Here is a 23,780-nt window from a genome sequence, read left to right on the forward strand (position 1 = left end):
TTTCAGAGTAAAGGGACAGTACTGGCATTATTTGTTTGTACCCGTGTGCACGTGTCTCACGCGCCGTGCGTCTGTCCTCTTCATCTTCGGATAGGCTTGATCCTCCATCCAACGCTCTGTGAGCACGACGGGTCCATAACACTCTGGATGATGCGCTCTTAGTGTAATCCTCTTTGTTCTCTCTTCAGAATCGAACACACTGGAGCCTTCCTCTTTGCTTAACGTGCTTTCATATGAGCTGCCTGGCCGAGGTGCCCATTTATTCTGTAGTAATTTGGCAATGCTTTCTGCCTATCAATAACACCTGCGGCCATCACCTTGATATCAAAGAGCGCGTTATATAGCGACCGCACTGCCACTGACTCAAGTGTGATTTCTCAACCTGCAGAACGTTCCAAGCCTCAGAGGATTGCGTCATATTTTATTATCGTCACCCAGAAAGATTGACAGCCGAGCAGATGACCATAAATCCCCATGACGGAGAATACACCCCCCGTTTGTCGAAAAGCGTGCCAATGATCAATCACGCGTCTTGTATAAATAAATTTCTCCGCCTTGAAATAGCGCTCCAAATAAAAAACAATGTACGCAGCACTCAACTTTATCTGAGCAGATCACTGCCACCGCCAAATTACGCGTACTTTGGTTACTCAGGCCGATTTTATTTGTGAAAATCAGTGCCTGCTGAAAATGTCAATGCATTTCTATCCCCGCCCCGTTTCCCTGTTTTGTTGTAACAAAAGTCTGCATATAACCATCTTGGTTTTGTAAACTCCTCTTGTTAATCTGGGCTATGTCCCGTCTACGTCTCGTTCGCGTCTTTTTTACGCTGTTCCAAAATGATCAACCAACACGGCCAAGATTATCCCTAAGTACTTATTGTAGCACTCGAACGTGAAGAAAAGAGCAGGTTGCAGTAGTGGAGCTAGGCTATAGAAACAGCAGAACTTTCGGCCCCCCTTTCTTCTTCGGAGACCCAGCTGCTTCACCTCTCACGGATTTCCGAACATGCAGCTGAAAGTTCTCTATGAATGGCAGGCGCGGATTATTTTGTCGGCAGGCTTTCACATTCCTTTCAAAGTGGGCCGCATTAGCTCGCGCTACAACCTGTAGCAACCGGCTTCGCGAACTGGGTGTCTGTGCTATCCTAGTTGAGACGCGAGCGCACGTGAACTGGCGAGGGAAAGAACATGCGAGGGATCACACCACGAAAGCCGGCCAGAGTGTTCTCGAAGGCCGAGCTGGCCCATGCCAGGTGCCCCTGAGGAGGCGTACGCTCATGTGCTTTCGGAATTTTTTATTTACATTTTTTTTTCTGGTAACGTGTTTCTCTGCTTAGAAAAAATATTAAGCAGCTGGGCATTTAATATGCATTTGCGCTGTAAAAGGAAAGCACTTTGATATAGAAATAACGTTCTCTCGGCTCGCATAAAATCGACAAGGCATCGTAAAACGACTTTAATTCAAGTAGCTCCGTTAAATGATCTTCAAAATTTAAAGCTTCCCCTTCCAAATAAAAATTATTCGGCGGGCCCAAATTTAGCTGTGAACCACGTACCGGAAAAGAGGGGAATGGTGGAGGGAAATGCTACGCATAAATTATTGAGCAGGTGCACGTCGTGGGCCTCCTTCCACCATGCTGCGTGGGGCTCTACTTCAAGAATCTCCGCAAGAGGAAGTCTTCCCTCCTGAGGAAACGATGCGGGGCCGTCTGCTTAAGTATTCCACAGTGCGAATTATTTCCGCAGGCGCTAATACAGCGCCGATGCCTCGCTTCTCGATAGTTTTGTGCAGCACTGCGGAGTCACAGTGGTGGGCTTGGTCGACTTAATTGGTTATTTCCAACAATGTTTAACTATTTTCGGCCTCTGTTTTCTCCAAGTGGCTTTTTGTTCTTCTGTAAAGTCCATAACAAAGATTTACGGACGGGAATTTTATTTAATTTTTTAATTTATTTATAAGTGTGGTGGTGTTCGTTTGTTTGATTGTTTCTACATAATGCAGCACTTCAAGGGCTATACCAGTTGGGGTCGAGTCAAGAACGAGTGAAAATGCAACACTTGAAGGAATAAAACACGCTCATTCACAAATCAATGGGCACTAAAAGGAGCACCATAGCAATTTCAATAATACAAAATGCCCATACCGGTCGATGCCAGTGGAACTGGCATCGACCGGTATGGGAATTTTGAACTTCGATTTAGCGAAGTCACCCGGACCAGAGATTTATATCGTTAAAGTGGGAACTTCGTAAAATCGAGAGAATGACGAATTTCGCTCGAGAGCACGACAAAGTGTCTCCCAAGTGACAAAGCTCGTGATTTTCGCCTGCGCGCGCTTCTGTCACCTCAGTAGGTCGACGGCGTCCATCACCTGGCTTGGTGTGGGCACGGATGCTTCGACAGTATCCGGATCGTTCGCATCTGCACACTGCTCTCGTTCGCCGGAAGCAAGCTGCACTATCTCCTCGTCGTCGAGAAATTCTGTTGTGTCAGTCTTCGCGTCTGCGCGGCGTTCACGAAGTCGTCGAAGTTCTGATCTGCGGCCGCATCGCCAGGCCGACGAAACTCTTCCCAACAACTGGGCTATGTCCCTTCCTGCTAGTGTTGCGGGCTTGTGGAGCCCGACACAGCCTCTGAAATAGACGTTTGGAAGCCAGAATGCCGGAAACAGTACACAACGATGAATGGCCGGGTCGCTCTTTATGATGTTCCCCAAATGCTTTGTTAAATCGGGTTGGCAGCGAAGCTTGTTTCGTTATTTCCAGTTCATAAAAGCATTAGGCCTATGGGCAACTGCGGAGGGAATTTGAATTTGTTCGTTAAATCAGATAATTCGTAAAATCTCTTTTCGTCAAACCTAGTTTCAACTGTATAAGCTAACCGTCTTTACACAGGGTGATGACGGTTAAGTCGAGAGGTTTTGTTAAAATTACCCCGCTTAGGTGTACGTGAACACCACCTCTACAGTTAGGGTATGCGCCCAGGGGGCCACAGAATGTGGTGGTGACTATTTATGTCGGTGGCTTAATAAACTAAAATCGAATAATTAGATTTTTTAGTGGCAGCAGTAAGCAGACACGTCTGTATGAAAACTTTAGACGCAATCGTGTTTCTACGCTATTTCATTTCGCAGAATTCACGTGCTCCGAGATATCAAACTGCGAAGTTGGAGTGATGTTTGGCTGATTACGCATGCAATACAGTCTGCACCAGCTCAGAGCTCCTCCGTTTGTGACGCGCCCACTGTGTACGGTGTTTAGTATGACAGCGGGGTGGAGGCATAGGCAGAAGTGATAACTGGCACCCATGCTGTCTGGGCTGGTGTTAACGCAATCTGCAGTACTCCGAACCGCTATCGAAATACTGAAGAAAAGGGAGGATGTTTGCGCCGGCCTTTACTGTCTATCATGGGTAATCGTGCGAACGGCAATTAAACATCGCAGTTCAATATCTAAGAGTACAGAGGCGCTAGAAGAATTCTGCCAAATAAAACTGCCTAGAAACACGATTGCGTCTCTTTGTAATACAAACGTGCCTGGTTACTGTAGCCACTAAAAAGTGCGTTATTTATTTTTCGTAAGCCACCGACGTCAATGATTGCCACCCAATTATGTGTCTCTCTAGGCGCGCAACCTGACTGTAGAGGTGATCTTCACGTAAATATCAGCACGAAATTTAAAAATACCCCATGACGTAATTTTGATAACCATTTAGAATCGATCTGGTCGCATGTGTGCACTGAGCCAGAAAACACTAATGTTGCGCGTACATTGCAGTCGCTTTCAATTTCTGTGCAGAATTCAAGTACAAGGCAATATAAACGTACGATATATGCGAATGCCTGCCCCTTCCACCAACAAAGAAATTGATTGTCTAACCCTGAGACAACGGACAAAGGGGTGCCGTTCACTTTAGATAGATATTATGCAGCGGTAGTTTTGATAAAGCATTTTGTGGTTTCAATATAATTGCGATGAGAATATACAGTTCCTCATACGTAAATGCTTCCCTGTTGCGTGAAAAAGTGATAGGTGCGCGATTCTGCTTAGTCAAAGCGCCGTGGTGCTGCATCGAACTATTCGAGCACAGAGCCGCGCCATGCTTTTCCTCTGCTATTCCGTGGGGCCTGAGGCTCAAGCCAGGAGAGTTCCTTACGCCCTAGTATTAGGGTATACACGGCAGCTTTCTTTACGTGGCGTAACGAGTGTTAGCGGACGCGTGTTCCTCCCCACTCTTTGCCTCGGGCTTGATTAACTAAAGATTTTCGTTACAGGCAGATAGCGCACCGAACCTCGCCCTAGGTGAATTATTTAGGCGGTACTTCTATACCACGAACCACACGCTCTCGTTCTCTTCTTACAGCTACATACTAATTCCACCTTCTCCTACTTCTTACAGGCACCAAACAAAGCACGTACCTGACAATCTGCGGTCGGTGATTCAGCATGAACAGAGGGCTTCACCTTCGGTGAAGGAATGAACACGTTACTGCCTCCACGCCTCTCAGTTCTTGCAAACGAGTGCGCTCAACGGAGGTAATCTTGGGGAGTTGGGAAAGATCGAAAGTGAGTGAGTGAGTGAGTGAGTGAGTGAGTGAGTGAGTGAGTGAGTGAGTGAGTGAGTGAGTGAGTGAGTGAGTGAGTGAGTGAGTGAGTGAGTGAGTGAGTGAGTGAGTGAGTGAGTGAGTGAGTGAGAGTGAGTGAGTGAGTGAGTGAGTGAGTGAGTGAGTGAGTGAGTGAGTGAGTGAGTGAGAAGTTCGAACGTCATTCTCAATATGTGGATAATCCCCGAAAGCAGTTTTTTACCACATGCAGCGTGTTGCTCAGGGGTAATGGCTTCTGAGCACGGCGCTATTTGCCCGACTGCGTAATGTCGCCATCCGGAAACGAATATTCTGGCGTGCTCACTGCGTTTCAAGGAAACGAAGCTCCAGTTAAGGCGTGAACTAGTATATAAGGTTAATTGTTTGAGATTGCAAGGGTTGTTATATTCGGTGTAGCTTTGAAAGGGGAGACAAGGCGTTTTCTACGGATGGCCATCTGGCGCAAGCCATACGCACCACTGCGGTGACCCAATTTCGCTCAAGTTAGAAAACGAAATTCCCATCCCGTAGTTGCGGTGAACAAGTGCGAGCGAATATTCTTAAAAAATGTTCTGCAACGTAGTAGACGAGCAGTTCGCGAGCACCGGAAGAATTATCATCCCCCTTAACGACAATCTCTGGGCAAGTCCAATGTAAACTCATACAACTCTCTCAGGAATTTTCCCATCGAAGCATTTACACTTTTGTTGAAACTCATTTGATGGGTGCTTGATTTTGTAGGGGTACGGTAACTAAAAGGTTTACCAGCGAATTTTGCGATAATAGGCAGTTTTAGCATATCGTTACCGTGTTTGCGTTACCGTTTACCGTGTTACCGGAAGCGCTGGTGACGGTGAAGCCTGTGCCGGTAAGTTACCGTTCGCGGTAACTCTCGTGCTGCGCAGTCTACTCCCGCAAACACGGTAAACGGTAACGTAAACACGGTAACGATATGCTAAAACTGCCTAATATTCAACCAAAATCTGCGGTAGTCTACCTAAGCTTTGTAAGTTACCCGTACAGTTTTTTTGTGCAGTTTTTCGGCTTTACGGAATCACTGGTAGTAGTTTTTTTCTTTTCAGAAAACGTTTCTGAAACTGAATTCGACTGATGAAAATTTCCACTAGCATGAGTTGCTACTCTATTTTTTCTAAGGCTTCCACGCATAGCCTGAACATAGTAATGCGCTCGAAGAAAACATGCCAAATCTAGAGTGGCATCTGATTCTACAAAAATTAGATTACACACGGAACTCAAAGTTTTTTGTGTGTGCCACAGGGGGATAATGACTGCCCGCGTCAAGACACCGCGATGTGCGAGATGCTTACAGCCGAGGGCTACCTGGGTTCGGACGACGACGCACCAAACATAAAAGTGTTTGTTCCGTCTGGACACGAAGAGTAACAGCAGTAACAGCGTGACCGTGCACTGGCGTGAAAAGAGATAACAATGCAGCCGAGAGCATGTCTTATTCTCGTCTGGCCGGTAGGGTACATTTGAAGCAAAAAGGAAATAAAACCATGCATACCTCCGTCTAACGACGATACGGTTGAAGGCGAAGCTTTCTCGTGATGGGTCATTTTGTTTGCCAATCCTCCACTGCGACTATGTGTACTCTGGGAGTACGGACCACTTCTCTAGAATACCCACAGCAACCCTCTGTGGCGGTATTCTCGATTTTTGTCCCTTTTGCGTCCCTTTCAAAAGTGTCCCTTTTGGCAAGCCCTGATTGGCTAAAATCAAACCGGAAGTGACGTCACGCAAGCGCGGCAAACCTACTGCCAACGCTCACTGCTTAATCGGAAGTACGTCACGAGGAAGGGGCGCAAAAGGGATGTTTTCAAAAGGGATAGTTACGAGAACCGCCCCTGGTGTGACATCTGTACGCCTAACGTTTGAGCTTGGGGAGTACAGCGGAAATCGGTTCCGGTTGCTTGGCGTTCACTTGATCATGTCGAAATAAAGCAATCGGACAGACGACGTCTTGACAACGCCAGGGACCCACGTTCGGTTCCTGCTACAGAAAGCACTTTTGTCTTTCACTTCAGCCACGATCCTTCATTATCATCGTCAGAGAAAGTTGGCTTTCCTGCAGGGCATGTTGGCGTACAACCGCATCAGTGAGGACACTGAAGTTTCGTTTTAAAAGTGGCGGCTATTTCGGTCATGGCAGCGAACCTCACTATGAAAGCAGTGTAAGCGCGGTGGTTAGACTTCGTTGCCCCTTTCCTGAATGTGTACCTCTGCTACATAGACGATTGTCTCTGCGCCGTTCAAGAAGACGCGGTGAGCAAGTTTCCCTCCCATAAGAACCGCCTGCAGAGTGCCATTCAGTTCAATTTGCAATAAGAGAGGGACGGCAAACGTTTCTTCCTTGACGTCCCCCATTCACGGCGGTTCCAGAGGATAAGCTTGAGCGCGTACAAACCGGAGACACATCTCCATTCTAAAGCACACTTTTGGTTTGCCTGTTCTTAAATGGATTTTGCAACTGCGAGAGGAGACAATGTTCATTTCCTGCAACAAATATTAGGTGGCTTAGAAAACGTACCGATTTTTACTCCGCTGAAACGACACGCGTGTCCACCTTATCAGAGGCGTAGAACGCCTCTTGGCGCGACACCAGCTGACTGCCTTTTACTCTGGGATGGCCACATTTTAACGTACATCATCGGATTGCACGAAGTTCTCTACGACATGGAAACAGCCCGGAGTCAACTCCGGAATGAAATACCGATTTGAGAAAATACGTTAATTGGGGTGTGCTTTTTAAAATCATGACCCATCATTATCCTTGTCAAATTAACATAGTTTATTCATTAAAATGTATACGACTCTAATGAAACCGGCTTTACAAAATGCGCGAAGCTTATTTGTGGCACCATACGGCAGATGTGCTTGGAAGTTGGGGCAATTGCCCCAACATAGTCATGCTAGTGGATTAAGACGATTGTGTGCGCGTTATTAAAGGTACCCCACGAAACATCCGGGTAATCCAAATTAATCCACTGCCTTAACACCGTTTGCTTCTCGTCCGTAAGGTGGTTTATACGCTATTTCTTCTTTCCTTAACTTGAAAAACAACCGTTGCATCAGAAGGAATGGCTTCAGTGGTTCCATTCGTTATTCCTACAAAAATAAAATAACCGGAGCGAACAAATAGTTCTCCAGCCTCTGCCGTAAAGATTCTTGATCTTCCGCTTCTCTGCCGACACCAATGCTGTTACTGCATCAAGGTCTGGGTGGATATGTCACCGACGTGACAAAAACCCCAGAAGGAAGCAACAGCTTAGGTAACTCCGGGGGTGGCGAGGGGGAGGGGTGAAGTAATGTCCGGGGGCAAAGAAAAAATTCCTAAGCGAAAGGAGTGCGATGACAATAATAAAAAAGACACCCTGGCAAGACTCTCGTCCCCTTACAAATCACGCAACCGTGAAACCGGATTCCCGACCTTCCCTTCTGGATGGGAGGCAGGAAGAGCGAATCCCCGGATCGACCTGTCTTGGACGTCACCGGGACGAAAAAAAGAAAAAGGGAAAATAAGGGCGTGGTTTAACTACGTTCCACGCACAAAAAAGAGCGACGTTGTGGCTTAGCTCATAGTATCATTGACCTTAGACGCCCCGCAGAGAAACAAACGCGGCGAAAGAAAGTTGCGTTTTTTTACTGCCCTGGTGTCTCCTTCGGACCAACACGTGTTTTTGTCAATGTTCCTACGCGTTACACCTCGGAAGCAGACTACTCGGAGTGATACTGTTGGCTTTCGAACCTAGGAGTTTCGAGAAGTTTGGATGAGTTTCAAAAATTGCGCCTTGTTTCAGTGGTACTACCATGTAGCCACGCACGCACGCGGAAACCCATAAAGTTCGGGAATTTTTTATTACTAAATATTTTGAAAGTGTCCGCAAACGTAAATAAGAAATAATCAAACAGGAACTTACGGTCTCATGAGTTCGGATCCGCTGGCTTCTCGGCTATTTGCTCTGACAAAATCAGGGTAGCGTGAATGAGTCGAGTGTACCTCAAAAGAATGAAAACTAGGAATGGGGCTGTTATTTTTATTTATTTATTTATTTATTTATTTACACTCTAATACATAATACAGAAACTACAATAAACTACGCCGTACACGTAAGTGTCAGTTGGCCTTTCTCCCATTCCTGCGCCCGGCCGCAAACAGTAATTCATCATGTATTGTCAAGATGCAGCTCAACAGACTCAGAAAGCATTTTGCCCTGATAAGGGAAGCGATAAGCAATAGTTGCTGCGAAGATGTATTCAATTTACTATGGAGCTGCTGGTTCAAATAACATTTTTGCCGACATCATATCGCCCCGAAGCCAAAGACGACGCAGTGGTCTTCAAGGCAAACAAGTTTATCGGGGCGAACTTGTGTTCCCCTAACAACTCAAAGATTGCACAGGCGGTGAAACAGCAGTCATCAAAGTGATGTGCGAAGGCGAGCGTCGACGATTCGAATGCCGCGGCGTCTGCCCCGCAGGCACTTATCTTTGGGCGCGAGTGTTTCTCGAACAGTCGAAGTACATCCAGAACACTGTGATCAAAGAAGATTATTCTAGACTGTTGACGTTAGTTCGAAGCACTCTCCCTATCAAAAGACATTACACGTGTGGCATAGAAATAAAGAATGGAACACAGATAACAGAGATAACACAGCCTGCCGCAGCCGGTCGGCGAAAACAAAACATAAATAAACCCAATGCATGGTTTGCGGCAAGAGTGAATCGACCCGATGCTAAAATAAAATACAGTCCGAACAGACAAAAAAAGTTCGTTATCTTGCGTAATAACGTTTCAGGCGAACCACGTGTACGACTTCCGGCCGTGTGCATCGTCGTGATGTGTCGCAATCACCATCGGAGATCACCTCGTAGGTAAGTTGCCCAACACGTTGTATCATCCGGTAAGGTCCGAAATACCGTCGAAGAAGCTTCTCACTGAGTCCACGTCGTCGGATGGCAGTCCAAACCCACACACGATCCCCTGGGTGTTACTCGGCGTCTCGGTGTCGGAGGTTGTAGCGTCCGGCATCTACCAGCTGCTAGTCCGTTGTGCAAACTCGAGCGAGCTCGCGGGCCTCCTCCGCATGCCGAAGGTATCCTTGGACGTCGGCGTTGAGGTCGTCATCTTATACGTGCGGAAGCATGGCGTCAAGCATCGTAGTCGGTCGTCTTGCGTAGACAAGCTCTAAAGGTGTCATCTGCGTAGTTTCCTGGATAGCCGTGCTGTACGCAAGCATGACATACGGAAGGAAGTCGTACGTTCAACGTCGACGTACAAAGAATATCCACGATCGTCTTGTTCAGACGTTCTGTTAGTCCGTTCATTTGGAGATGGTAAGCAGTCGTTCTTCGGTGATCCGTGTTGCTGTAGCGCAAGATTTCGTGGATAGGCTTCGCAGTGAAGGCCGTTCCACGGTCCGTGATTAGGACTTCAGGGGCTCCATGTCGCAGCACAGCTTGGTTCATGAAGAATTTGCCAAGTTCTTGTGAAGTCCCCCTCGGAAGAGCGGCGGTCTCTGCGTAGCGGTTCATGTAGTCTGTCGCTACAACAATCCACTTATCCTGTGATCGTGACGTAGGGAACGGGCCTAGAAGGTCCATTCCAATCTGCTGAATGGGCCTCTATGGGACGGCGATAGGTTGCAGAAGTGCGGCGGGCCTTGTCGGCGGCGTTTTTCGTCGCTGGTAGTTACGGCAACTCCGAATGTAGTGGGTGACGTCGGATGTAAGGCGGGGCCAGTACAAGTTCTCCTTGATTTTTCCAATTGTGCGGGCTGTTCCGAGATGTCCAGGAGATGGGTCGTCATGGCACGCTTCCAAACGTTTTTGAAGAAGGGCTTCCGTTCGGGCTAGTTTGTATTCCATAACGTTCATCTTAAGCGCAAAAAAAAAACAGGGACACAGTAGACAAGGACAAGCGCTTGTCCTTGTCCTTGCGTTTGTCCTTGTTTACTGTGTCCCTGTTTTTTTTCTGCGCTTAGGATGACTAAATTAAAGATCTAAAATTTTGTCGCGAAGGCCTGCTGGGATTCCAAGAAGATAATTCGTTCTCGTTCCGGGGCTGAAATTCTGTACGAGGACGGAGTTTTTCAGGCTGAATGCTGGCAAGATGCGTGTGAAGGCCCTAGGCGCGGCGGCGACGTAGTGTCCTTCGAGACAGTCGAACATGACGCGTAAGTGGGGGTCGGCATGCTGCTGGGTGGCCAGGTCGCTCTCCGTCACGACACTCCGAAGAAGTTTGTTGTCTTTAATACCAATATTATTTGATGGCGCCAAGGCAAGCATGGGGCCACCGATGGGTTGGTAGGAGATAATAAAATGCACCACGAATTAAACACAGGGACATCGTCTGGGCCAGATGGGTTGGTGGCCGAGTTTGACAGATTCTTCAAAGGAGACCTACCAGTATTTTCTATAGCACATAATTAGAATTGTATGAATCCAAGAAATTCCGCCTACAATCCGGAAAAGCCATACTGTTCAATTACGAAGGCTGACGATCCTGGAATGGTGTTGGCTGCATAGTCGAATGAGCTATTCAACTTGACGAATGTCGATTGTTTGTTTTTGGCTTTTTTGGCCAGAAGACTGCAAGGAGTCATAAAAGCAATAGCTAGAACTCATTCAAACATGTCGAATTCAAAGACAGTCTATGTTGATCAATATTCATGTAGCAAAAGTGCACTAGAATGTTGTTACGTTCTATGGGGGCACGTAGCGATGATGCTAATTTATTTGCAGAAACCTTCGACCGTGTTTTGCATGACATTGGTTTCTCAGTGTTAGAGCATGTCAACGTGGGGTAGATCATCTCGGAAGTCGTAAAGACGTCGTAGGCTCACTGCTCAGCTACCGTTATTGTGAATGAAAAGGTGGGAGGATGTTTTGATATAATGCCTTTGGCGAAGCTGGGGTGGCCCTTGAACTCTTTCTTGTTTGCGATTCATCTTAAGCCATCTTGTTCGGAGGTTCTTAAAAACAAAAATATACACGTATTCTGCTTGAACTACGTTGAAGGTAAACTTTTTTTCATGTGCCGACGTCATCCCAGTCTTCTCTAGTCTCAATATTGTTACCTGGTGAGAGGACACAAGTGAGAGAAACCGTGGCAGATGAATGAATCATCTATTTACATTTTGTACAAGCAGCGATGACAGAGCGCGCGTAGGCTGCACACCAGTTACTCTGTCGTCGACATCGCTGTCGCAGATGGTGGGCCGTGACCCCATGAGGAATGGTCTGCCATGTCCAGTGACAGAACCCTCCCGGTCGGGGACAACCGTAACTACCGACGCCACCGTCAATAGGTGGGTGGGGTGAACATACGGGAGAGAAAAGAATACGGGTCTAAAAGTTCTTGCCGCCACGGATGACAAGGGAGAGTTCGGTGAGCAGCGGCCCCAGAACAGCAATGCCGGCACATGCAACGAGGCACCGTCCCAAAGCCCTTGAAGTCAGGCCGGAGAACTGGACAGCGGATCCGCACCGGCTTGTTGGGTCGCAGCTGGTCACGTCGGCAGGTCTCAGTGGATACTTGGCTCAGGTAAGAGGGCTAGGGATAATCACCTCCACGGCTCGCCGGGGCTGGGGTGGGCTGACGTGACACAAGGGGCTTCGTGTGTTCTCTTTAGTAGTCGCGGCGAGGCGAGTGTGGGGCAACGATGGGGATCGATGTTCAGCACCTCGACCAAAATGTTGCGTGGTGGCAGGACTCACGTAAGAGGAACCATGGAAGATTACGGCTTTGTTCAAGCGGCGATGGTAGAGCGCCCGTAGGCTGCACGCCAGTCACTCCTTCGTCATCGTCGCTGTCCTTGTTGTCGTGGATGGTGGGCCATGACCCTATGAGGAATCATCCGCCATGTCCTGTGACAATATAATGGTGAGATGGTGAAGAATCTAAACCTGTTTTGGTAGTTGTCAGTTAATGCAGTCAACTGGAATAAGTTCATAGGGTTTAGACACGGTGACTGGCAAAGCAAGCAAGTGCTTTTCGAGAGCATGCCTCGGACGACCATTTCGTTCCGGTATCCGAGCATCACACTTGAGCATTACCAGAACGCTGGAGAGCACTGGGATGAGGAGACTGATAAAGAGAAATTAACGAAATATAAAGGAAGGTACCTGGCGATTGTTGCTCGTGCATCAGTATATAAGGTATTTACTTTTTCCAAGGTAAGCCACATTCTTCAGGTCATTTGTATGTCGAGGAGGAACGTACAAATGTTGCACAGTGCACGATTTCTTTGTGCGTGTCAAGTTGGGAGCACGTAAGGTCAGCTAATTTATTTAGCTCACTGAGAAAGGGCGGCTTATTCGTTTCTCCGACGAATAGTTTCTAAATTTGCATTTCTGAAAGAGCAAAGAGATTGCTTTCCCTATACTGTGATGCAAGCTCGACGGTGTGATGTTAGGCCAGACGGTCGTTTCAAACTCCGAACTCCGCTGTCTATACGTGGCGAGGGTGTAGCGCGAAGTCGATGATGCCTTTAGGATTTTTCGAGCTAGGTTCTTCTTGGAGTGTTTGATTAGTGTACCGCTAAGCGTTTGTACAAAGATAGGATTGATGTCGTTCACTGGTTCCTTATTATAGTTAGTTTTATGCATTTGGTCCTGGGGAAAAGGTTCTAAAAATAGTAAAAGGAGTGCCAGTTGGTTCATCCGTTAAATTTTTTCTTTTTTATGCTGCACGCTTCAAGCAAAACCCTGGTCACAGAAAAAGGACTGTATGTACAGCCATTAACAATTACGTTCCGCTTATGTAATAAACCTGAAACGATTTAGCACAGCTTTCTTGCCTGTCGGGACGTGGTGTATCACTAGAACAATCGTCCTACGAGCCTTGAAAAGAAAGAAAAGAAAACAAATTCGCTTTCTCTCATTGGTCACGGAGCTTAGTCTGCATCCTATGCGGAAAGCTCTCATGCCAGTTCAGCATGGCGACGAGGATGCTCGTGCAGTGCGAGAGGATTTCACTGAAAGTGGTGCTTATATTAGAGAAATTTACAAAGTAATGCCGGAAAACCTGAGTGGTTATCCATTTTGGGTGTATTAGCGCAGCTTAAGAAGCTTTAGTCCACTTACTTCAACCGACTAGAGGCTGGAGCTTTTAATTGTTGTACTGTGCAGTGCGTTTTATTTTGTCGGCAAGCAGGCAATACCGCAAAAGAAGCGCTGATAGCTTTGAGGAAACACATCGGACTGCTTCTTTGAGGGCCGGGATTCGAACCCCATTGGATGAGACCTGTATATCCAATTATTAATTACAGAGTGGACCACTTTTTGACCTCACAACTTCAAGAATAAAAACGGACCCGGCGATTCAATGTATTGCCACAACCGGCGAAGGAAGGAAGGAAGGAAGACGTTATTTCGTTTTTCGGATTCAGGTATTGGGGGTGGAAGATGCCCAGAAGTCTGCCACGACCGCCAGGGCACGGGAGGTGGTGAAGACTGGGCCCGCCACGCCAGGGTCACACAACATCTGCTCCCAGAGGTGAGGGTAGAGAACGAAGTGGCATGGGTCTGTGGTGCTTTTCCAAAACGAGTTGTAGTGAGAGTCGACTGCCTCGTAGGCTGGACAGGTAAAGGTAGAAAGGAAGCATGGATGAGTATTTATCAATGGTGTTTTGTGTGGGAAATTGTGTGTTTGTAAGATGCGGAGCATGTGGCCTGCCTACGTGGAGAGAAGTGTGTGTGCGGGGGTGGGTATCGGCGGCTTGGGGGTGGTAGTGCAAGGCAATGTCCGTTTATTGCAGGAGGGAGGTTGGCCTGCCTGCAAAGGGGTTGCGTGTAGGCGTAGCAAAAATGGCGACTTTGTTAATGCGTTTACGAGCGCGTACGTCCACCAATTCATTAGCAGCTACGCCTGTTTGGGCTGGTGTCCACAACAGGGTGACGATGTCCGATGGAGGATTTTCAGAGAGCATTAAAAGGGAATGGGAGAGATGTTACCGCGAATAAAATTGCGCATGGCCTGCTGAGAGTCAGATGGGCCGAATTCTGGGGTGGAGCGGTTGGTGAGCGTAAATGAAATGGCTGCTTCTTCGGCCGTAGTTTTTGTTGGCAGTTACAGACGGCAGCCACCGTGTAGTCTGGTGGTGCGTTTTGTCCAACAGATACACACTGTGCGGGTTAGTGAGGGGAGGGGTGGCATCAGTGTATAAAGTGCATGGGGATCATGGGTATAGTTTGGCATCGGCGTTGTATCGTGCTAGTCGCCGGGCTTCATGTAAAGTTGCGGGCATGTGGTGAGGAATGGGGCGGATTCATATGGTGTGACGGATATGGGGTGTAATGGGTTAGGGGATTGGGATGATGAGGGGGAGTATGTTCATATAGTTAAGAACTCACCCGCTAGACGCCCTGTTGGGAAGGACGTGTGGCGGGTGAGGTTGGAGATGTAATGGACGTCTAGGTGTTCATGTATGGTGTGACGAGGTCGAGTAAGCGATGCGGTGGCGCGAAAGGGGGAAGCAGGAGGGCATGCCGTTACGTCTTCGGGAGGAGAGCATGAAGGGAGTCGAGTTGGGTTGGATGTAAGGTTATGGTAGTGTACACAGCAGGGTACACAGACGAAAACACAGCGCGCGCGTCTGTGTCGTTTAGTGTTTTCGTTTAAGCGCTGTTTCACTGTTTTAAGGTCGGGTAGGTGGTACAAGATACGGTTGAGTAGGACACTGTGGACGTTAGGAAGGTCTTCTTGTTCCGGATTCCATGGTGTTTGGTAATGATCCGTCTAATTAGGTGCGTCTTTTGGGTAACGTATTTTCTTACGAGCTGGCGAAGCAATAACCGGAATTCATCATCATCATCATCAAACTATCTACGCTCACTCCAGGATAAAGGTATCTCCCATAGATCTCTAATTATCCCGGTCCCATGCAAACTGCAGCAAATTTATCCCCGAAACTTCTTGGTCTCATCTTCCCGCATAATTTCCGCCACCCCCTGCCACGCTTGCCATAACAAGGGATCCCCTCTGTTATCCTTAATGACCAATGGTTATCTTGCTTTCGCATTACATGTCCTGCCAACACCCATTTCTTCCTAATTTCTGCTGTGTGCTTATTATGTGTTTGTTCCCTGACCCACTCCTTTATATTCTTGTCTCTTAACGTTACACATATTACCCTCCGCTCTATAGCATGCTAAAACATCCTCAATTTACGTTTAACCCTTTTAGTGATCCTCCAAGTTTCTGCCTTGTAGGTGAGTACAGGTAAGATGCAGCTGTTTTACACTTTCCTCTTCAGTGACAACAACAGCATACATGATCTGAGAATGCCTGCCGAATGCACTCCACCCCATTCTTATCCTTCTGGTTATCTCCGCCTCATGGTTCGCGTCCCGAGTCACCACTTGGGCTAGGAGATATACCCGCTGACCACGTCCCCTGCCTCGCCACCTATCTCAAACTGCTGTGCTCTCCCGAGGCTAGTGAGCATTTTTTTAGTTTTCTGCATTATAATTCAAAGACCCACGATTTTACTCTGCTTGTCCACTGCGGTAATCTTGTTTTGCAATCTGTTCTCCGAGTTCCTTAGCAAGGCGTCATCAGCAGTTCTGAGGTTACTGAGGTGTTCTCCATTAACCCTTACACCCACCTGTCCCCAATTCAATATCCTGAATACTTCTTGTAAAGCTGTGAATGACATTAACGAAATTGTGTCTCGTTGTCTGACGCCCTTCCTTACAGGTATTGTACTTCTCTCCTTATGGAGGTCAATGGTTGCTGTGGATGAATTGTAGATATCGCCTGGTATTCTTACTAATGCTCATTACACTCTTATTCCACAACGCCTGTATGACGGCTGAGGTTTAGACAGAGTCAAATGCGTCCTCATAATATATAAAGGCTATATATAGGGGTTAAGTATATTCCGCGCATTTCTCTATCACCTCACTGGTCGTGTGAATACGGTTTATTGTTGAATAGCTTTTACGAAACCCTGCTTGTTCATTAGGTTGACTGAAATCTGAGGGGACAGAAACTGTTAGCGATAACCTTAGTAAGTACCGTGTCAAGTCCTCCATTGTACCTTTCTAATAAATTAGGGTGATGTTCGCGTTCTTCTGAGAACCGTAATTCACAAAACCATGAATCTAACTTGGGCGCACAAAAATGAGGAGTGAACGAAAAAGACACGAATACCAAATGTTTAGACAATTACCTAAGTGCACTAAAGATTTGAATCTGTACATGCCCATTATTGACTGTAATTGCAAGGTACTTAGTTATAACTAAACAACATTGGCTATAAATGCTAGAAAAAAAGTCTTAAATGCTACTCGGAGGTGTCTCATCATTTAAGATTTTGACAGGCTTATCAAAGCACAACTAATGATCAAGACAAAGACAGAGATATTGAAAGTGTCGGATCACATAATATTCTTACCGGCTGATTCAAGCACAACTGACGATCAGGACAAGAACGCCGGCACCCATAGTGTTGTAAAGTAGTCCTATTAAAAATTACCAAAACAGGTTTTTTCTCCACTGAGAAAACGCTCACGTACCCCACACACAAGCACAAATCAAGCCCGACACAAAGTACACAAGAAATAAACCGTCCGCTACACAAAACAACATAAAACATCCATGCCTCCAAGCAGCCCGCAAACCATGATGCTATACTATTCGCCTCCAAAATCTGCTTGTTCTTTTAACTAATCAGTTAATACACGGGTGAGCTTGTAAATTTTAAAAAGCCTGACTCACTGCTTCTAGCGTGCACCCGAAAGAAAGCAGTATCGCGCGGCAAAAACTTGTTATTCAAAAGAATAGAAAGGAGATCAGTGTCGACGATGATTAATGACGCATTCGATGCCCTTGCGCGCCCCGGCACTCAAAAGAGTATACGTAGTAGTGCTTTGTTTTGTTATACGCTTGAAGAAATATCAAATTTTCGTGCATTTTTGTGAAGAGAAACGGCCCGCAAAACCGCCCTTAAAAACCAGGAGAGCGACGTACGGGGGATTGGGGAGATGCGAAACCGGTATTGCTTCTTTTGTTGCACCGCAGGGCCGCCGTGGGAAGTGAAAGCTATTAATATGTATCCTTGGGACTGCTGAACATAACGTGAGCCGCAACGTACCCCGGAGGACAGGTTCGAAGATGGCAAACTGGGGCGCAGTGAATTATTGATGCCTGGCGAAGCTTCCAACGTGTTCGTCCTCATGAGGATGGAGAAAGATAGAGTTGCGTCGAAAGAGGGGGAGAAGGGGACGGAGAGTAATAGCGGAATTAATTATGAAACGTTTGCCGCCGGACCAAAAGAGCGGGACAGAAATGTCTGTCCAGCGTCATTGAACATGGGAAAGCAATCTCCTTCTCATCGTCGTCATAGTCGTCGACCTCCGCAACGCCGGAAACGATAGTGGGTCAGTAAAGTAGGCGGCGCTGCGCTAAATCGCCACTCTACAGGCGACAACGGTTGACGTTACAGTATGAAGTACGGTCATCAGGAAACAGTGCGGTTACGTTTCCACTTAGAAGTTTACGTGTGCTGCGTGTAGGAATATTGTTTTGAAAATAGTTAACATACTTCTGTGTATCACTGGATGATTACTGCGCTGACAATCGAGCCATTCTGAGGCTGTGCCTCCGGAAAGTCACATGCAGGGCAGCGGGAGGTAGTTTCTGCATTTCTTTTGTCGCCTCGCTGTCTGAAGCTCGGTTTAAGGCCCGTCACGTAGTTCTGAACTCTGCCGATTCACTGCTTCACATCTGCTTTTTCTAAATATCACCTTGAACTGGTGGGTCGGGCACGACTCGATCAGCATTTTTTAACAACACAAACGCGCCCTTTTTAAAGTGGACTTCATTAGAAGCGACGAAGCTGGGAGTAGTGAAAAGTTTCTACTTTTGGAACGAAACAGCAGTGGTCCCTTCCAAACACTTGCTAGCACTTTCCGCAACCCATATTCCATAGCTGGGCACCCCGTTACAATTCAAGGAACTATGGGCTGCGCTTGCTGCGTGCGCTAAAGATCTTTATCGCCTGAACCTGATGAGACCACTGCAGACGCTATGCGCCACGTTGGTTAGAACCCCCTCCATGCCCTCTTCGGTTAGTGGAAGAAGTTAACTCTAGCCGTTTTGTTCGGCTTCTGAAGCGCAAATATGTATGAGGCATACGACGCCACTCAGATCCGGGGCGCTTTACGGGACAAAGACACGCACACGCACACACAAAAGGGGAGGGGAAAACAGCCCGCCGATAGGAGTAGTGGTAATCGCACCAGACGCGTATTCTGGAGGTCGTGGGTTCGGATGTTTCCAAATTCATCATCTATTTCAATGACCTTCTACACTGACCCTTTGCTTTATGAGGTTGTCTTGACAGCCAACCCTTTTTTATATATATAAATATGTATGTATATATATATATATATATATATATATATATATATATATATATATATATATATATATAGGGAGTAGTAGAACTTTGAAGATGGTAGAGAACACAAGAGAAGAAAAACTTCGAACAAGGTAAAAGCACGATTGTGGCCTACGTTTCAGCAAAGAGAACTTGCCCTGAGGAAAGCAAGTTCTCTTTGCTGAAACGTAGGCCACAATCGTGCTTTTACCTTGTTCGAAGTTTTTCTTCTCTTGATTATATATATATATATATATATATATATATATATATATATATATATATATGTATATATATATATAGATTTCGATGAGTTTTGCAACGGGCCAGAAGAAACGGTCAGGTAAAAGATAAGAACAACTTTGCGGTTAACTTGTTTATTATAAATTAGTCCGACAGTTTCGGAAGTGGAACTTCCTTCCTCAGGGATATATATATATATATATATATATATATATATATATATATATATATATATATATATAGACCGAAAATAAGGGTTGGCCGTCAAGAAAACCTCAGAAAGCAAAGGGGAGGTTGTGGTGGGTCACAGAAAGAGATGAAGAATTTGTTGAGTCGAAAAGAAAGTGGTGAAAAAATGCCCGCCGGGTGGGATCCGAACCCACGACCTCCAGAATACCGGTCTGGTGCGATAACCACTACGCTACCGGCGGGGCTGTTTCCCCAGCACTTTCTCGGGTATTTATGTAAAAGTATTTTTGTTTCCTGCACTTGGGGGGGTAGCCAGCGCCACTCGGACTACTCGGGGTGAAGGTGACCTTCATTTTAACCCCCGGGCCGTGACTCGAGTGTCTACGACATGTCGAGAGTGGTAAGACCAGCGTTGAACCCTCTTAAGCTCCCTTTGGCACCAAGACTACCAGAACAGAGGCCCTCGCTAAGCATGTAGCGAATCAGAAAATGGGAAATGAGGGGCTCCGTGAAATAAGACAGAAAATAAGGGTGTTAGGATCGGCCAACACAGGAATTCCTCGCAAGCCCTAGAGCAAAGTGTGCGTGGATGAATCACCCAGAGGCACGAGGAGGCAAGAAACCCTGGCGCCAGCGGCGGCGGCGGTTTCAAGTGGCGGCTTCTATATCCTGGGTTCATCGGACGCTGCGGGCCACTTCTTTTCTTCATACACGTATGAAAGAAGGGTCCACCGAAAGGAAGCTGCAGTTTCAAGTGTCCAAGCTCTTCGGTTTCCAACCATCGGCGAGAGCAGGAAGTCGCTTGTCTTTACGTGCTGGAAGCCGTGTTGAAATTCCGTTCTCACGGGGCCTCCAAAATGAAGACTTGCGCAAAGTGGTGCAACTCCGGCACGGGACACGATCCATGACGTGGATATTCACCCTTTCCATCGACCGAGTGGTTCGTGTGCATCAGCCACGCCTCATGTCGTGGGCGGTACATCAAGTGTCGTCCACTGCCCACCTGATTGGACAACCTGTGTGAAGTTAAATTCCCTAGCCAGGGATCTGGGGAATACGGACTCTATTTAAACGGCTGTATTCGTGTTATTCTTGTTCTCCTGTCTCGACTGTCATCATGTAGAATAAACCTCCTGTACAGTTTCCTCCTAAGCAGTCATCTCGAGTCTTTAGTCCGACACCATGGCGAGCCGGGGACCTGCGGGCCTGAACGAGTCAGACAACCCAAGGGCCCCTCATCTCTAACACTGGTTGGCAGCAGCTGGGATGGACCGTGCCTCATCGTGCTGTCTCTGCGGGTGAGCGTTTGGCTTTTGCTATGGGATTCGCCAGGCTTCAGATTTTGAGAGAATAATCTTGCACTGGGAATCAAGCGCTTGTCAATTGAGAAGGGTTAATCTCACGACATTGCTTGGAAGCAGAGCCAAAGCAAAGCAGAGAAAGCGGGGTCATGGACCTAATGAAATTGCCAAAGTCGGACTTGCTCTTGTTATGCGAGGAACTGTCAGTAGAAGTGCCAAGCAAAATAACGAAAAAAGAGCTGTGCAAGATCATTCCTAAAAGCGTCGAGAATAACGACGAGCTTGTGCATGCATGGAACTTAGTTCGAGAAGCTAAAGAGAAAGCGGAACAGGAACAGAAACGACTTCAGGAGGAATCTGAACGAGAGTGGGAGAAAGAGAAGGAACGGCAAAAGTGGGAAGCTGAAAAAGCGGAAAGAGAGCTAAAGCGACTGGAGCTTGAAAAGGAAAGACGAAAAGATGGCAGTAGCGCGAGAGCCGAGACTCCTGAAAGAACATGCGAGGCAGTATCGTATCGGATGGATAAGTACATGCATCCATATGAAACTGGACGGGACATAGGATTGTACCTAGGAAATTTTGAGAGAACTTGTGAACGGGAAAACTTTGCACGCGGTACTTGGACACAACGGCTTCTGACACTCTTGCCATGTGAAGTAGCTGAAGTGATAGCGAGACTTAGTACGGAGGATGCGGCGGATTACGAGAAAGTGAAAGCTAGCCTGCTGAAGAGATACAGGCTTTCAGCTGAAGCTTTCCGCCAACGTTTTAGAAGCTCAAGCAAAGGCGACAGCGAGGGCTATCCGGATTTCGCGTATAGCCTTAAGACTAACCTTTTGGAGTGGCTTAAGGGAGCAGGGGCCTATGAAAGCCGCGATGGAGTTGTCGAATGCATTTGCCTTGAGCAATTTTATCGAAGCATCCCCCAAGCGGTGAAGCTGTGGGTTCAAGACAGGGAAAATGTCGGCACAGTTGAAAGAGCCGCAGAGCTAGCGGAAGAGTACGCTACTCGCAGAAGGTTGAGCACAGATGAGAGTGCATCACACGCTAGAAACGTGACGCGGAGTCATGTTCCCAGCAAAAAGTACCTTTCTTCGAAAAGTTCCGTGCAGGCGGAGGCGCCAAAAAGAGTGCCGGAAAAGCGGGAAGATCAGTCGAAGAGAGAGGGTGCAGACAAAGCAGGAAAAAAAGAGTTTGAGGCTAGTAGGCCACTTCGCTGCTACAACTGCAATGGTGTCGGTCACTTTGCAGCCAAATGCACCAAACCTAGGGTAGTGTTCAAGTGCGTCGATGAAAGCGACGAAAATCTAGAGCTCCTTAGGCCATACTTGCACAAACTGCAAGTCAATGGAAAACCTTGCAACGTGCTTCGGGATAGCGCCGCAACGATGGACGTTGTCCATCCGTCCTACGTTGCCACAGACGATTTCACGGGGGAAGTCGCATGGATAAAACAGGCGGTGGAGGAACACAGTGTATGCCTGCCCATGGCTCGGGTGAGGATTTGCGGGCCGTTTGGGGAGCTGATCACTGAAGCCGCAGTCTCGAAGGCCCTGCCACTTCAATACCCTTACCTCTTCTCAAATCGATCGGATCGATTGCTTAACGAGGGAGGCCAGAAACTCGGAGAGGGAGTGGTGCAAGCTCTGACAAGGTCTAAGACTCGCCAGCTCGCCTCTCAGTTAAGTCAGATTCCTGAACCTAAGGTAGCCAGAGAGGCACGTGCCAACCTACCATTGGAACCACTTGAGGAGGAAGAAGTGACGGGTTGTCAAAGGCAGATAGATGCACAAGGCTATGACCGAACAGGGACGATCACTGAGCCAGCAAATGAAGCAGAGAGCTCTGAAGGGGCAGTGTTATCTCCAGCTTCACGCAACTTTGATCGCCTTCTTAAGGTTAACCGGGAGTCACTAATAAAAGAACAGAGAGAGGACCCCACTTTGGAGAGATTGCACGTTACGGCCAAAGAAGGCATTGCTCGACGCAATATAACTGTGCATGAGAAAGGAGGCTTACTGTATCGCCACTACCAGGATAAAAAAGGCAAAACACTCGATCAGTTAGTCGTGCCTGAAAGGTACAGAGCGGACATTTTGAGTCTGTGCCACGGGAATGGCTGGTCAGGGCATCTCGGGATCAATAAAACAAAAGAGCGGCTGCTAATGGAATATTATTGGCCAGGATGTTTCAAAGACGCGGAGCGCTATGTAAAATCATGCGATGCGTGCCAGCGTGTGGGCAAATCGGGGGAGACATGGAAGGCTCCACTGAAAATTGTGCCACTGATCTCGGAACCTTTCCGTCGGCTTGTAATAGACACAGTAGGCCCTTTGCCCAGGACTAAGTCAGGCTACAAGTACCTGCTTACCATGCTGTGTCCAGCCACAAAATTTCCCGAAGCCATTCCGTTGAAAGAACTGAGCTCCTCAGAGATAGTTGACGCTCTTCTATCGGTGTTCGCGCGTATAGGATTTCCGGCCGAAATCCAGACGGATCAGGCAACAGTTTTTACGAGCGCTTTGACTACCACGTTCCTAGAGAGGTGCGGAGTAAAGCTGTTACACAGCTCAGTGTATCATCCGCAGTCTAACAGTGTGGAGAAATGGCATTCGGTTCTAAAGCGGGTGCTACGTGCTCTGTGCTATGAGCACAAAGAGGACTGGGAGAACTGTCTGCCAGCCACATTATTCGCTTTGCGTACGGTTCCCCACGAAGCCACGGGTTTCACCCCAGCGGAACTTGTGTACGGAAGAGCCCTGCGCTCCCCCCTCCGAATGCTGAGAGAAATGTGGGAGGGCACAGGAGAGAACCAGACAGTGGTAGAGTACGTGCTTCAACTACTGGACCGCCTTAACAGTACGAGGGAGATAGTGAACCGCAATATGAAAGCTTCCCAGGAGGCTTCCAAAGTCTACTATGACAAAAACGCCCGCCTTCGAACTTTCCGCGTGGGCGATCGCGTCATGATTCTTCGGCCATCGAGGAAAAATAAGCTGGAAGTTCACTGGGACGGTCCTGTAGAAGTTATGCAGAAACTTTCTGAGACGAATTAG

The 23,780-nt window shown here is 47.4% G+C and overlaps 1 protein-coding gene and 1 non-coding gene across 2 annotated transcripts; one reads left to right on the plus strand and one right to left on the minus strand.

Annotated features, from left to right (window-relative positions):
• Positions 1-19,592: 19,592 nt before the first annotated feature.
• On the minus strand, positions 19,593-19,665 carry Trnat-ggu (transfer RNA threonine (anticodon GGU)). Its single transcript has one exon. It is a non-coding gene; the product is annotated as a tRNA-Thr (tRNA).
• Positions 19,666-20,627: 962 nt separating this feature from the next.
• Positions 20,628-23,780, plus strand: LOC144161519 (uncharacterized). The gene has a single exon (XM_077692179.1). It carries the CDS (start codon positions 20,874-20,876, stop codon positions 23,778-23,780), a length of 2,907 nt encoding a protein of 968 aa, XP_077548305.1. The 5' UTR covers positions 20,628-20,873.

Source organism: Haemaphysalis longicornis, unplaced genomic scaffold (genome assembly GCF_048455015.1).
Source record: "Haemaphysalis longicornis isolate Haplotype H1 unplaced genomic scaffold, Haemaphysalis longicornis Haplotype H1 scaffold_12, whole genome shotgun sequence".
Classification (NCBI taxonomy): Eukaryota; Metazoa; Arthropoda; class Arachnida; order Ixodida; family Ixodidae; genus Haemaphysalis; species Haemaphysalis longicornis.

Bases quoted from the DNA above. Each gene is read 5' to 3' on its own strand.
- LOC144161519 (XM_077692179.1), top strand. From the start codon at position 20,874: ATGGACCTAATGAAATTGCCAAAGTCGGACTTGCTCTTGTTATGCGAG.